Below are 15,225 nucleotides of genomic sequence, written 5' to 3' on the forward strand. Positions count from 1 at the left end.
AAAAAAAAAAAAAAAAAAAAAAAAAAAAAAAACCTTCATTTTTTTCTCCCTTTCATGTAAGAATGCATATCTGAACAAAGGCGAATAATATACTTTAGCATTTTCCTTTTTTTCTTTTTTTTTTTTTTTCATTCTTCCCGCGTACGTGTAGTAGCATATGGCAGATTATTCCTTCCTATGCCAATTGATCCCCGCGTCCTGTATGCCCACTTTCATTCTTTATCTTGCCAATTCCACCATTATACCTGTTGGCTATAAAACCCACATGAAGTGAAACCAGCCGGAGGGCTGACGGCTGAATTTTTTTCGAATAATTTTCTACGGGGAAGTAGTTATTTTAAATAATGTCGTCAAGGAGAAGCGTACATTGCTAGTTCACGCGAGTTTAGAAGCAAGTATAGTGGTGAGCTCCGTAGCGAAGTACTTTGCCACCTTGCTGGCATAATAAGAGGTGCTATTGTATATATATTTTTTCTTTTGGGATAAGAAGGCGGATTGGGAAAGTCAGTGCATTTGCCTCTTCATATTTTTCCTTTCGAGAGGGAAAATAATACAACTTGAAGGAGTGCATTTTAGTTGTGCCGCTAACCAAGTGGAAGCGCGTCTGTTCATTTATTTAAAGGGTAATACGAGGATAAATCGAACGTGCAGAAGCACTTAGGCGCGATACCTCTCATGGTATTTGTAAAGAAAATGTTCCATAGGGAACAATTGTAGCAATCAGCAAGCATAAATCAGCCTTATTATTCTAAGACACACCAAAAGGAGGAAGAAAAGGAAGACGGAAAAGTACACAGCGTAATTCAACGCCCTACGAACCCTGCGCTACCAATTTGCACCACCCTACGGTCCTTTCCCGCCCCCAAGATGGATTGTCAGGCCCTCGCTAAAAGTTTGGAACATATGAACCACCTGCAGAATGTGAAGTACCTAGAATCCAAGGACCTAACCGATTTTAATCAAAAGAGCGCGTACTACATTTGCCAACAGATTGCAGAAAAGCAGAAGAGCAATGAAGGGGGGCATGTCGTGATAGGTCTCTCTGGGGGGAAAACCCCGATTGATGTATATAAAAATATGGCGTTAGTTAAAGACATCAAAATAGACACGAGTAAATTGATATTCTTTATTATTGATGAAAGGTACAAAAGTTATGATCACAAGTTTAGTAATTACAACAACATAAAGTTCCTATTTGAAAGCCTAAAAATAAATGAAAAGGAGCAGTTGTACAAGCCAGACACTTCAATGAACATTGTGGATTGTGTAAGGGATTACAATGAAAAGATAAAAAATATGGTAAAGAAGTATAATAAAGTGGATATCGCTATATTAGGAATGGGAAGTGATTTTCACATAGCTAGTTTATTTCCGAACATATTTTTTAATATTTATATGAACAATTATCAGAATAGTTATATTTACAATGAGTCTTCTATCAAAACGGCAAACAATAAGGACAGCCATGATAATGATAATTTGGACTTACTGAAGGAATATGTGTACTTTACAACCACCAACAATTTCGACGTGAGGAAAAGAATTACCGTGTCGTTAAATTTACTGGGAAATGCATCGAGCAAAATATTTTTACTAAATTCTAAGGAAAAGTTGGACTTATGGAAAAATATGTTGCTAAAATCATATGTAGATGCGAATTATTGTCTGTACCCCGCTGTGTACCTAATCGAGAAAATGAACACCACAGTGGTCACCTGCGGATATGCAAACTATCCACAGATGTTGGAAGATATTTATATCTCCCATAATTCTTTGTCGGTGCATTCGTCTAGCTTAAATAGGAGAGAATTCCTTACGTTTATAATTTTTGGCTGTTCAGGAGATTTAGCGAAGAAGAAAATTTATCCAGCCATTTTTAAACTGTTCTGTAATAAACATTTACCAAAGGATTTCTTAATTGTCGGATTTGCCAGAACAGTACAAAGTTTTGATTCCTTCTTTGATAGAATTGTTGGATACTTGAAGAGGTGTCTGCACAGTTATGAAGATTTGTCCCTTAGCCAGAAGAAGGACTTGCTAAATTGCTTCAAAAATAAATGCAGGTATTATATTGGGGATTACTCAAGTTCCGAAAGTTTTGAAAAGTTTAACAAATACTTGACGCAGTTGGAGAGGGAGGACCTGGTTGGCGTTTCGAATACCATTTGGGGGGAGGCTGCGTGGAAGGAATCTTTTATGAACACTGCGCATAGTTTGGAACTCCACTCAGATGAGCCCAATTGTGAAAAAGGGGCTAGCATAGCCACCCCTGTGGAGGTTCACGGAGATCAAGGTGCACCGAGCATACCCATGCAGAGCAACCTCTCACATACGGATGACACATTGGATCAAGTGCAGTCCGGTACCAAGTGCCCATTTGCTATAAACAGAGTACTGTACCTAGCTTTGCCCCCCCACATATTTGTAAGTACCTTAAAGAATTACAAAAAGAATTGCCTGAACAAAAATGGTACAGACAAAATATTATTAGAGAAGCCATTTGGAAAAGACTTACAAACATTTAAAGTGTTGTCAAAACGTATTCTGGAAAATTTTAACGAAGAGCATATATACAGAATAGATCACTACTTAGGTAAAGACATGGTGTCAGGATTATTGAAGTTGAAATTTACCAATACTTTTCTGCTCTCCCTAATGAATAGGCATTTCATCAAGTGTATAAAAATTACCCTCAAGGAAACAAAAGGGGTGTACGGTAGGGGACAATACTTCGATCCCTATGGAATAATCCGAGATGTGATGCAAAATCATATGCTCCAATTGTTAACCTTAATAACTATGGAAAATCCAATTGACTTAAATGACGAATCCGTAAAAAATGAAAAAATAAAAATTTTGAAATGCATTCCATCCATCAAATTGGATGAAACGATAATTGGACAGTATGTGAAATCGGACAACTACCAAGAGGAGAAAAATTCATCCACCTCACCTTCTGATGACCAACCTGTTGATGAGTCCAAGAGGAACCATAGCTACCATGATGATCCCCACATAGACTCCAACTCAATTACGCCAACATTCTGTACTTGCATCTTATACATCAATTCAATAAATTGGTATGGAGTGCCCATCATATTCAAAGCAGGAAAAGGGCTAAATAAAGACATCTGCGAAATACGCATACAATTTCATAATATCATGGGATCCTCCGACGAAAGCATGTACAACAACGAATTTGTGATTATCCTCCAGCCTGTTGAAGTTATCTACTTAAAAATGATGATAAAAAAAACTGGCTCTGAGGAGATGGAAGAAGTTCAACTAAATTTAACTCTTAATGATAAAAATAAAAAAAATTACGTTCCAGAAGCATATGAAACGTTGTTGTTGGAATGCTTTAAAGGGTTTAAGAAAAAATTTATTTCTGATGAGGAGCTGTATGAATCATGGAGAATTTTCACTCCTCTTCTGAATGAACTGCAAGAAAAGCAGGTGCAGCCTTTGAAATACCCCTTCGGCTCTTCAGGACCCAAGGAGGTGTACGACCTGGTTAAGAAGTATTACAACTATGGCAAGAACTACGCCAACACGCCTGCCTTCGTCCGCAAGTCCTCCTTTTACGAAGACGACTTGTTGGATATAAACTGAGTCTCGGCATAACCGTGTAGCGTTTCCAGGGAGGGGAGGGGGGAGGGGTCCCTTCTCTACCGAGGTGACTTCCAATTCCACCCCAAATGCCTTCACGCGAACGTTCCTTTGTATGGGAATTTATCCCGTGTATACCGGCTGCCCCTTTTAAGCGAAGCACCACCTACCCCTTGTGTGTAGCAGGAGCAATACACCTCCCCACCCCCCTTTCCCTTCTCCAAGGGGCTACATAATTAACCAACTTATTTGCTTTAATTTTATCCAACATAGTTAAAATTTTTTGCGACTCACTTATAATACCTCTATTTTATGCCCCCATCATGCGTTGCCATCTAGACGATTGCAGTTTGTGTGAGACTCATAACTTGGGCATGAAACATTTTCCCATCATTTAAACAAAGCGGTGAATTTTTAAAAAGATCCCCCCCCGTATCCATTTCAAAAATGTAGAATGGGATACGTAAAAGACTTGGAAAAAGTATGACAAAAATATTGAGACACTCTTCCGGCCACTTGAACCACGCTGAAATGACATTGAAGAGGAAAAAAAAGTTTACATTTCCGAAATTCAGGTCCTTACTATATTTCCCTTTGTGTCATTCTGCTGTGCAATAATATTTTCACATGTTGTCATACCCCTTTTCCCGTTCTACGAAGCATACCTTGCTGCATACAAACACAACTACTCTATCTTTATTACTTTCACGTTCATCCTTTTACCCGTTAAGGTACAATTTTTTTTTTTTTTTTTTTTTTTTTTTTACTAAAAGACCTTTGGTTTCTTTTTTAAATGAGAAAAAAAGGAGCAGTTTCTTCTGGAAAATAATTTTTTAAGAATTGTGCATTAGGTACGCGGCGCGTATGCACACGATGTATAAGTATACAGGACGCGAAATTCATAGCACTTTTATATGTACGTGGAAATATATATCACTGTTCTGTTCATCCTCCTCCTTTCAGCTACATGGTAAGAAATGCAACATTGTGGTGTGCCATTCACGGGAGAATATCCACGCATGTGCATATGTATAAGCATACGAACAAGCGAGTGCATGCAGAGCAGCTCTTCCACGTGGGCATGTAATGCTTACATAAACACACGCAGAGGCACATGTGCATACATATTCGTTGTATGCGCAACAGGTAGATGTGTACATATTCTTACACGCAAGAAATGCACGAGCAATGAACATGAACGCAAGTATTTTCTTTTTCTTCTTTAAACTATGCTACGGGTTCTTGCACCTCCACAATTGGGTCCTGAATTTTGGTTTCTTCGTCATGTTTGCCATCCTTCTCCATGTTGCACTTGGCATCCTTGCACTCATGAATTTTATCTGCATCATTCTTACTATCAACATCGTCCTCATCATCATCATCGTCGTCATCATCATTGTCATCATCACTGGTGTCATCGCCATAGGAACTGGAGTCATCATCATTCATGCCACTCATATTTGGCATGTTTTTAAACTGATCCATTCCTCCTAGTCCTGAAAAGTTGGGCATATCATCACCCATATTTCCTAGCTTACTAAAATCCATATCGCCCATGCCTGGCATACCGCCCATTCCGGGCATACCTCCAAGACCTCCCATTCCTGGCATGCCTCCAAATTGACTCATGTCTGGCATACCTCCCATACCTCCAAAGCTATTCATTGCCATGTCGTCATATTCTGTTGTTTTATTTTCCTCATCAGTATCAACCCAGGAGTTCCAGTCACATTTCACCCAGTGCTTCTTTCCATCATTATTTATGGTCTTCCATCTTTCCTTTTCTTTTTTTATAATTTTAAATTTTATATTTCTCTTGGTGCTGTACTTGGACTCTTCTACATTTATTGGTTTTAAAAAGTTTAGGGTAAATTCGTATTCATTTTTATCTTTTTTTCCGTAAAAATATAACTTGTCTTCTTTCAAGTCAATTTTCGTGTCTTCCGCATCCTGTAATTCTATGGTCAGGTACAGGCATTCCTTCTTCTGGGCCCACAAGACGATTGGGAAGAGTCTACGAGGGAGGAATGGGGGGAGGCGTGGTAACGTTCATGTGTTGTGCGCTCACATAAATATAATTATATTTACATGTATATACTTCTACATGCGTTGTTGGTTGGTGAGAGGAAAACCCACAAGCGCATTCGAACATGCACACAAAGGTTTTTTTTTCAAAATTGTGTAATTTCTACAAGGGAAGCGTCATGCATAGTGTGGACATATATTTAGATGTGAACATAGGAGAGATGTAACGTAAAAAAAAAAAAAAAAAAGGCAACAATGTAATTTGAAAAAACCATGTACAATTATATTACGGGGACGATTCAGATTGTGTAAGTGATAAAACCCTATTTAAATGTGTGCACAGCAGATCATCCCCAGGGGGAGCACGCAAAAATTATGAAGTTCATATTTCACAACCACGGTGGTGAATCACAAATTGAAAAAAAAAAAAAAAATTCAAACCGTGATGCAGCGTGGGAAAATATAATATGTAGAAATGAAAGAAGAACAGTATACTGTGCACATTTTACGTGCCCAAATGGGGAAGGATTTTAAAAAAAAAAAATTATATATAATCAATGTAAAAACTTCACGGGGAAGGAATCCAAACATGGAATACATATTGGTTCATTCTCATTCTCTCGCTGCAACAGAATGATGCTCTGTTATTTCCTTATATGTTCATATTTCTCTCAAAACTTACGGCATCTTTGGAAAATGCTTGATGAATATAAGTAAAATATGAGGGAGGGGTGAGAAACACTTCTTCGTGAAAGCTTTTGTGGAGATGGAATATGCTATACAATATATATGTGCTACTTAAATGTGGATGAATTTGCTATTTTTTCTCAATGTTTAAGAAATATTTATATAAACATGTTTTATTTATAAATATAATTCCTATTTGAAGATATATATATATATATTAAAAAAAAAATGACCTCAAAAAAAGGCGTTACGCAGGAAAAAGTAAAATTTGGTACTGTTTTTCTTTACATACATGTACAGCACTTTTTTTTTTTTTTTAATTTTTGTATGCATAAAAACATGAACTGTATCCAAAATAAGCATAATTATATTAAATTTAAAATTGTGCTTTAAAGGGTGACTTTAATTTGCGTTTATAAAATGAATACAAATCCTTTTTTCCACTCGTTAAAACTTTTCATATGTACTTTTTTTTTCATTTGAAATATATGTATATATATATATATTTTTTTTTTCTACTGCAGGAAAAAAAGTCAATATTTTTATTTGAATAATGAAAAATAAAAAGGGGGTGGGTGGTTGTTTCGCAGTCATCCATACATATACACCATGCATACATATATTATATGCATACCTACATTATTTTATATATTATATATAATACATACGGGGTGCACGGTATTTTAACTTTATAATTAAAATGCTAGATGTTTTTTACATATGTGATATATGTAGCGCTGTTTGTCGTGTTGGGCTTGCTACTGATGTAACCCCTACCGGTATTACCATGGTGTCGTAGCATTTCGAATGACACGCTGCGATGTGTTCACCCCGTATGATGCATTATATATAACGGAATATTTATATATTAATTTTTTGGGCGTGACGGAAAAAACGATATGCTTGAAGCCGGCGAAAGGGAGCTTTTTTTCTTTTCTTTTCTTTTCTTTTTTTTTTCTTGCTCATATGTTTATACTTTACAATGACACCTGGCCCCGCCTGTAAGTCACCTATGAGTGGTCGCCCCATGCGTCAAGAGGGTAGTTATTTATGAAGTTTTCAGTATACCTAATGTTTGCCTACATTTCTACATTTTTGCACATAAACGTATTCCTTTAAATTGTACATTTATATATACAATATAATGTTGCCTGTGCGGTACATGTATGTATTTATGCGACGCCCCGCGAACGTCACAAAATGCAGTACCAGCAAAAAAAGCGCTATTTTCAAAAAAAAATCACCGTTGCGACGATAACCTCTGGAATAAATACTTCTAAAGGAGTATATCTACATGACCAGATAAAGCAAATGAAGCATCACAAATTGTTTTCAGTGTACACACAACGAATAATGATAAATGGAAAAAAATCTGGTTAGAAAAGTTGGTGGAAGTGGATGAGAAAGGAAAAAAAAAAAAAAAAAAAACTCCTATATGTTAAAATTCTCCATGGTTGAAATGGCATAACTAATAAATTTTCTTGCAAACAGTGTGCTGGTGAAAAAAAACGCATTTAGGGCCATTAGAGGGATGCATTAAATATATGTGAAGCATACAATTGTTGTGACACTTTGTGGAAAGTGCTTCTTCTTTTTTTTCTATGAAAAATCTTTCCTTTTCGTCCTAATGGGAGAAAAACACACTTGATGCATATCTTTAATTGCGCCATAGTTCGGCTAAAATGTAAAATTGTGCATTGTAGAAATGGTTTCCTAATTATATTGTGGCTTTTTCTTTTAATGTAACGAATATCCCACGTCTACACATGGTACAGAGAGTATGTCAAGCGCTCGTAATAATTAATCGATTTATGAGCAGATGCCTGTTCTTTCGTTGGAGATTATTTTTATATATAGACAATTTTGAGGGTAACCTGATTGTATGCTTGAATGTTCACATTTTTTTTATGTAGTAATCCGTACGAGTGGTAAAATAGCGTTCGCACTTTAAAACGTAAAGAAAAGAGACAATTTGAAAGGAAAATATTATCCACTTGTAATTATAAGAAAAATTCTACGTGGAATTCTCCTCATTTTAATCATACGAGGAGTATCATTCTGCACGTTCTACAAACAAAATGGAGGAAGAAGTTCGTACGTTCGTATATTGGGTTTTCCCAAAGTTAATTCAGAATTGGGGAAAGAAGGTCAGAAAATTTGTGACGTCTTTTTTTTTTTTTTTTTTTTTTTTTTTTTTTTTTTTTTGGCTGGTCATTTCGTGGCTGGTAAGCTATCCCGCCACTATACTTTCTCATTGACATAAAAATTTATGTACACACAAAAATGTGTTCCTTACGTTGTTCCCCATGCGATTTATGGAAATTTTTTCCTCTAAAGGGGGAGAAAAAATGGGAAAACGATTCTATACATTTTGGGAATTTCGAATGGGAGAACATTTTTCCCCCAGGAAAGCATGCTTCACATTTGGTCATTTTCAGGAAAAGGTGTTTCGACATGGGTTGGTTTAAGAAAATAATCCTTCTGGTGCAAATGCTGTGTAAACCATTTATAAAATTGTGAGCGTCGCTAATTTTTTTTTTTTTTTTCTAAATATGTACCAGGTGCGCTACCCGTTAAGGGAGCTAACTGGAATGTAGCAAAAATGAAAACTGCACGATTATAAGCATTGGGCAAAGTTAACTCCACATCATTTTTTTTGCACCACTCGTTCATGAATCATTTTCACGCATTCTGCGTTTTTGGAAACATTTTTCAGCGTGTCCCCATGTGCATTGAGGAGGTGTACTTCTTTTGTGTGTTCACCAAATGTTCGTCCAAGTGAAGTATAAAGGATATGCATGTAAAAGTACAAAAAAAGTGAGCAATTTCTACAACGTATTTTTTTTTTTTTTTTATTTTGTTCCTTTGGGGGTTAACTCATTTTGTTTTTTTAAGGTGGTAACTTCTTTCTCATCTGTTCTATGTGCATTACTTGGTTAAAGGCAAATGTGGTGCAAAATAAATTGAACTTTTTTTTTTTTTTTCTCCCCCTAAGGTACATGTATTTCTTTTTGTCATTTTATTTGTTCATTTTTTTTTTTTTTCTCTCTCTCTCTATGAGCCACTTATTTCTAAATTTGCAACGTATATAGCTTCCGATCTTCGAAAGCATGTCGAGATAACACAAAATGTTTACGCCCTAAGAGGCACCACCTTCAAACGTACGTATCTAATCATAGGAACGTTTTTACCACTTGTGTGAGGGGGCCCGAAGAGGTCTATATCGAAAAAGGGAAACACAGAACGTGGCAACATGTATGTTGAAGTAAGAGTGCCCAAAGTTTCAGATAGATCGAATCATTTGTGAGCGCGCGTAACCTACTTCTCATCGAAGGAGACATATTAATGTTGAGGGGGGGAGGTCTTACCAGGAAGGTGCTAAAAATAGGAAAAAGATGGTTGGCTGACAAAGAATGTGCTTTTTTTACCACAGAAAATAAAAATAAAGGAACAAAAAATGCCTTATCCATATGCATCGAAATTAACAAGGCAATTTTGAAAAATGAATATATTTTCGAAATAGTAAAAATAATAAAGAAGAACGAAAAAAATGCCAATATAATTAATTACGTAACATTTGTTCACAGGTTAATGCAAATAATATACTGTAGGAAGGATGACCCCAGTTATTTAAAAAGTATTACATATATCCATGACGAAATAGAGGAAAAAATTAACATAATTTTTCAGTATTTGATTGACCACAAGAAAAGTGTTAAGGTTAATAACTACAACAAAAGGCTCTTTTCTTCCTTCATATGGTCACTTAGTAAGTATGCCAGTCTGTTCCAGGGTGGTGACACCCGGCACCTCTTTGCGAGTACGGTTCCGCACAGTCATTTGGCACATCCATGTAAAGGTGAAGTGGAATGGATGAAAAGAGTACTTGTCTTAAATGGACAAGGGGAAAATGTAAGAGGTGTAGATAATGTGTACCTATCGGAGCAGGAGGATGATGATGGAGACCGTATGGGCAGAAGTATTCCTCCGCACACAACTACTGGGCAAGGGGAGCTAAAACGACACGATGGAAAAAATCGTCCCCATGAAGAGGTCAGGGGAAGCCTCACCCCGTGTAATAAGTTCAACCTGTTATGCTATTATGCAGATGCGTATTTACCATCGTTAAATCCCTCTCGATATGTGCTTGTGCTTTGGTCATTAAGCAAGTTAAATAAACATTTCAAAGAATTACACGAGAAATACTACGAAAGGAGCACCAGTCTCTTGCCTATGCTAAAAAGTAAGGAAGTGATAATGCTTCTATATAGCTACTCCTATGTAAATTATTCAAACTTACATTTTTACGTAAAAGTGAAAGACTTTATTATGAGCAAAAAAATATATAAGCAAATAGTTCGTTCGAGAGAATACGAATCGGTGATCAACATGCTTTTGTCATTTTCGAGGCAAAATGTATTCCCCCAAAATTTACTCGAAAGTACAGTAGACCAAATTTTACACTCGAAGGATTTTCTAGAATTGATAAAAAGTAAGGATCTAGTAACCCTCCTCTTTTGCCTATGCAAATTTCCGTTTTTATATACACCATTTGGAAATCCTGTTGGGGCGCTGAAAAGGAGGGAGACAAATATATGGGCCAGGAAAAATATATTCTTGTATGAATTGTTAAAAAAGGAAATTATGAATAGGTGCACAAAGGGGAAGAATCCAAGCAAGGATACATTTCAGAGAGAGGAAAGAAATACCAACAAGGAGGTACCAGTGTACAAGATGACATACTCCTTGGAAAACTTAATTTTAATCATATGGTCGTTAAGTCTTAAGTATATGTACTCAGCCAAATTGTTCCTTTGTTGCTTTACTAAATTATCAGATCTTTTGAAAAATCAAAATTACCTGAATAGTTCCTATCCCATGTTGACGAACTTTTATTTATCCCTTTTGGCCTTCTTGCTAGAAGATGGGAAGATGATTAATTTATATTTTAACAGAGCAGAATTAAATTCCCTGCGTATTTTGCATGACAATGTTGGCAATTTTGAAAGGTATTTTGGAACATTCAAAAAGGCGATAAACATGAATGGAAGGAAATATGACGTGGAGGTGTCTGGTATGCATAAGGTTATATACAATTTGGTTTCCAACCTTTTTAAGGGATCAGAAAATGTAGCTGTCATCTTGGAACATAAAAACGTGGTCCATTTGTCTGTGGATATTTTGTTACTTCAAAAGGTGGACACTACAAGGAAAAAGAACGAACATCGTAGAGTGGCACCACGTACTGAATTTTTATGTGAAGATTCCTTACCCCATGACCGGAACGGGAATGAACAGGCCTACCACAGCAATAGGGGAGATGTTGCGAACTGTGCACCTTATGCTTCGGGCAAGAGGAACACGGCTATTTGTTCTCCGTTTCCAATCCCCTCCAAAAGTAGATCAATAGGTGTTCATCAAAAGCGTGACTGCCACAGCAGCACCGAAAATGATAACATAAAAAGTAGAACGTACGTTGAAAAGGTTCTCAACACAAGTACACCGTCTGAGAAGACAGATATTTGCAACGATGAGGTAAAAAGTAGTTTGCTTCGTTTCATCGGAGGAATAAAAAATGCGAATGACAAAATGGACGAAAAGAAATTGAAAGAAATATTCAAAGATGTTCTAACCTTCTTTGGGAAATACTCTCCCCATATTAACGAACAAGACATGGTTAGTTTTTTTTATAAATTTTCTGCCCTTTTTCCGCGACTATGTGAGTTAAGGGACCGTGGCATTTTGGCTAATGGTGGTGACGATGACTTTTTAAGAATTTTTTCCCACTTCCATGGATACACCACTAACAAGTTTTTTCAAAGTGTGAACGGGAATAAGACTCATTATCTCCTTGACGTGTGCTGGGTTTACTTTCGATACATGAAATATTTTTGTGCTTTATCGAAGGATGGAAATTCATATGGGCCTAGAGACAAAGAAAGCATAACAGGAATGTCAAACAAAAAAAGGCTCTCCGGAGAAATACAAAAAATTGTAAAAATATTCGATCATGTTGTAATGAACAGAATGATAAGTGAACAGATGATAGAAAAAATGTCGTCCAAAAATATGGCCCATCTTATTTCCATTTTTTTTCACATTAACAATTCCACGATGATAGAATATTTAAAAAAAAATAATTTTCACAATGTTCATTTTACCGTGAAAGATATTCTCCTAATTTTGAGTGCTTTAGCCAAGTCCGATTTTGAATGGAAAATTGAAGCAAGCTATTTTTGCAACAAATTTATTCAGCATATAGACACCTGTGGGGTGCGGGATTTGGTGGAATTTACGTATCTGTGCGCGGAGTTGAAACACAGCAATGAGCTTATTAGTACACATATTAAAGATAAAATTAATTCGTGTTGTTCTCTCCAACAGTTTGCAAAGCAGTCATATGTGGAGCGAAGAAGCGACTCCTATGGGGGTGTACTAGATGTTTCTTCTATCCCCTCTGGTCAGACAACATTCATTGAAACCTTCGAACAGGATGAACTAGCTTTTTTCGTGAGGAACTGCTACCGAATGCACTGCTTTGATCGACATTTTTTTGACACACTGTGTGACGCGGCGCTGAGGAGGCGTAACACACTGAGTGCGAAAAATCTGTGCATTGTGCTACCCTGCTTCGCGCGCGTTTATTGCCTGTACGGGGTGGGCGCGTATTTCCCTAGTGGAAGGAGCGGGGGGAGAGAGCCTCTCACACGAAGTGACCACGCTGATCAAGCTGTTCAGTTGGCACATACCAGTGACCATCTCGATGCAGACATGTCCTTCTGCAGGTACGACGCCCCCGCGTCCTTAAAGAAGCTCGCAAAGTATGCCGAGACGGAAATACTCCTCAGCAGGAACCCCAATTTGTTCAACCTGGCATATTTAATGGAGGCATTTACGTTGCTCAAAGTTGAAAACAAAAGGGCCTACGCCTTGTGTGTGAAGGAGGTAGAAAGGAAGGTGGGAATGAACGTACGAATTGGAACCACAAACGAAAGAGAGAAGAAAAGACACACTTGGGGAGATACAAATAAGGAGGTAAAATTATTGGGAAAAATTTTATGGTGCATGTCGTACTACCATAAAACGGAATTTACCTTGGCAAAGAAAATTACCAACTTTTTGCTAACGAAAAGGATATACCAAATTGTAATTCCTGAAAATTTTATTTCCATTTTTTTGTACTACATAAAATCGAGAGTATACAACATAAGCTTGTTCCATAAAATGGGCCAAGCTGTCACAAGGAATATAACTCTGCAGGGTTATTTTATTGGCGAGGAGGGTAAACGGAGGGGAGGCTTCAAGTTGAGCGTCATCACAGAACTGTTTGGAACGATGGCATGGGCGTACGCATTTACCTGTTCCTATCCACAGGAGGCTGAAAATCGTATCAATAGGGGAGAAAATAAAAGGCAAAAAAGTGAAATAAAAAATGATCAACTATTTTTAAACAAAATATACACCTTCTTGTTAAAAGAAATTAAAATTCTCCACAAATATAAAGGAGTGTCTTTCTTACTTTTAGCAAGATATTTATGGGGCATTGCAATTGTAAATTTAGTAAATGAAGAAGTAATACAATTTATTAACGCCTACAATTGGAATGCTGTAAATATAAGAGAACAGAATTATATGCATTTGCACATGATTTTTACCTTTTGGTTAAGGTTAAAATATTCCCATCATGGTTATGACCTTTCTGAGGACTTCCTCAGTTTGAAAGATCATATTATAAGCCAACTTGGGAAAAAAAAAAAAAAATTAAAGAATGGCCACCATACTGCTAGTCAGAATATATCAGACTTCCATCAGCAAGTGTGCCAAGTATTAGACAAATTTGGAGTGAAATACGAAAATGAGTACATGGCACAGGAACTTTTGTCCATAGACTTGGCCATAAGGGATGACACGACGGGGGAAAAGATTGCCGTTGAGGTGGACGGCCCATCACACCATTTGGTACTTTTGGATGAGACCGACATGAGGGATAAGAAGTAAGTGCCCAAAATGGGGTTTAGCAAAATGATGCCATTCGTGGGGCAAGCAACTGCTGGAAGTGCGTTGTGGATGTGCCAAAGTGATCAACCCTTCGCATAATTAGTTTCTTTTCTTCGTCAAGTGTGCTCCCCTCCCCTTAATGGGATCCTCAATTATATTTGTCTACTCGTATATAACCTAGTCTTGCACATCGCTACTATTTTTCTTTGCACGTTTACCTCCTCCGCAGGATGTATGCCGCATGTGGAACAACCCATTTTAAAAACTGGCTTTTGAGGGAAATGGGATGGACGGTCATCAACATCCAAGCGCATGTGTGGAATAAACTCGGGAAAGAAGAGAAGGACGCCTACGTGGTGGGCAAACTGACAAATTGTAGTGATAGTCTTAAAAGGCACTTTGCGAAGTGGGACTCACCGAATTGATTCGTCTGATCTCCCTTTGAGTATACCAAAAAGGGGGGAGGGGAAAAGAAATAATTTTTTTTCCCTCTCTACGCTTACTTGCATGGACACCCAATTTATGTGCCCTTTTAACTCCAGCCTGATTTCCAACGATGCGTTGTTCTTGCTAAGGTGGCAATTTTTATCTGCTTAATTTTAGACAAAAGGGAATCGTAACGATTTTTCCACACTGGGGAGGCGTTCTGCGAGAAGCTCATGTATTTTCGTTTTTTTTTTTTTTTTATCCATTTTGTATCTTTATTTTGTATCTTTATTTTGTGTTTTTATTTTTACGCTACCTTAACATGGCAGCACCGTGGGGGTGAGACCTGTATGTACATACAAAGGGAGAACCAAATGGGAAAAAAAAAAAAAAAAAAAAAGGGAGTCAATTCCCGTTACACACCCTCGTAGGGGAATTTATACACATGTGTACGTTGTATGTGTTACGACGATGTCCTCA

The 15,225-nt window shown here is 37.1% G+C and overlaps 3 protein-coding genes across 3 annotated transcripts; 2 read left to right on the plus strand and 1 right to left on the minus strand.

The window, feature by feature from the left end:
• Window positions 1-867: 867 nt before the first annotated feature.
• On the plus strand, window positions 868-3,612 carry PKNH_1228300 (glucose-6-phosphate dehydrogenase-6-phosphogluconolactonase, putative; the record flags this gene model as incomplete). The annotated part of the gene is made up of 1 exon (XM_002260301.1): window positions 868-3,612. One exon carries the CDS (start codon window positions 868-870, stop codon window positions 3,610-3,612), a length of 2,745 nt encoding a protein of 914 aa, XP_002260337.1.
• A 1,224-nt stretch (window positions 3,613-4,836) lies between these two features.
• Window positions 4,837-6,321, minus strand: PKNH_1228400 (HSP90 co-chaperone p23, putative; the record flags this gene model as incomplete). Its single annotated transcript, XM_002260302.1, has 2 exons — window positions 4,837-5,623; window positions 6,317-6,321. 2 exons carry the CDS (start codon window positions 6,319-6,321, stop codon window positions 4,837-4,839), a joined length of 792 nt encoding a protein of 263 aa, XP_002260338.1.
• Window positions 6,322-9,666: 3,345 nt separating this feature from the next.
• On the plus strand, window positions 9,667-14,744 carry PKNH_1228500 (RAP protein, putative; the record flags this gene model as incomplete). The annotated part of the gene is made up of 2 exons (XM_002260303.1): window positions 9,667-14,315; window positions 14,549-14,744. The coding sequence occupies 2 exons, from the start codon at window positions 9,667-9,669 to the stop codon at window positions 14,742-14,744; spliced, it is 4,845 nt and encodes a 1,614-aa protein (XP_002260339.1).
• Window positions 14,745-15,225: the final 481 nt, after the last annotated feature.

Source organism: Plasmodium knowlesi (genome assembly GCF_000006355.2).
Source record: "Plasmodium knowlesi strain H genome assembly, chromosome: 12".
Taxonomy (NCBI): Eukaryota; Apicomplexa; class Aconoidasida; order Haemosporida; family Plasmodiidae; genus Plasmodium; species Plasmodium knowlesi.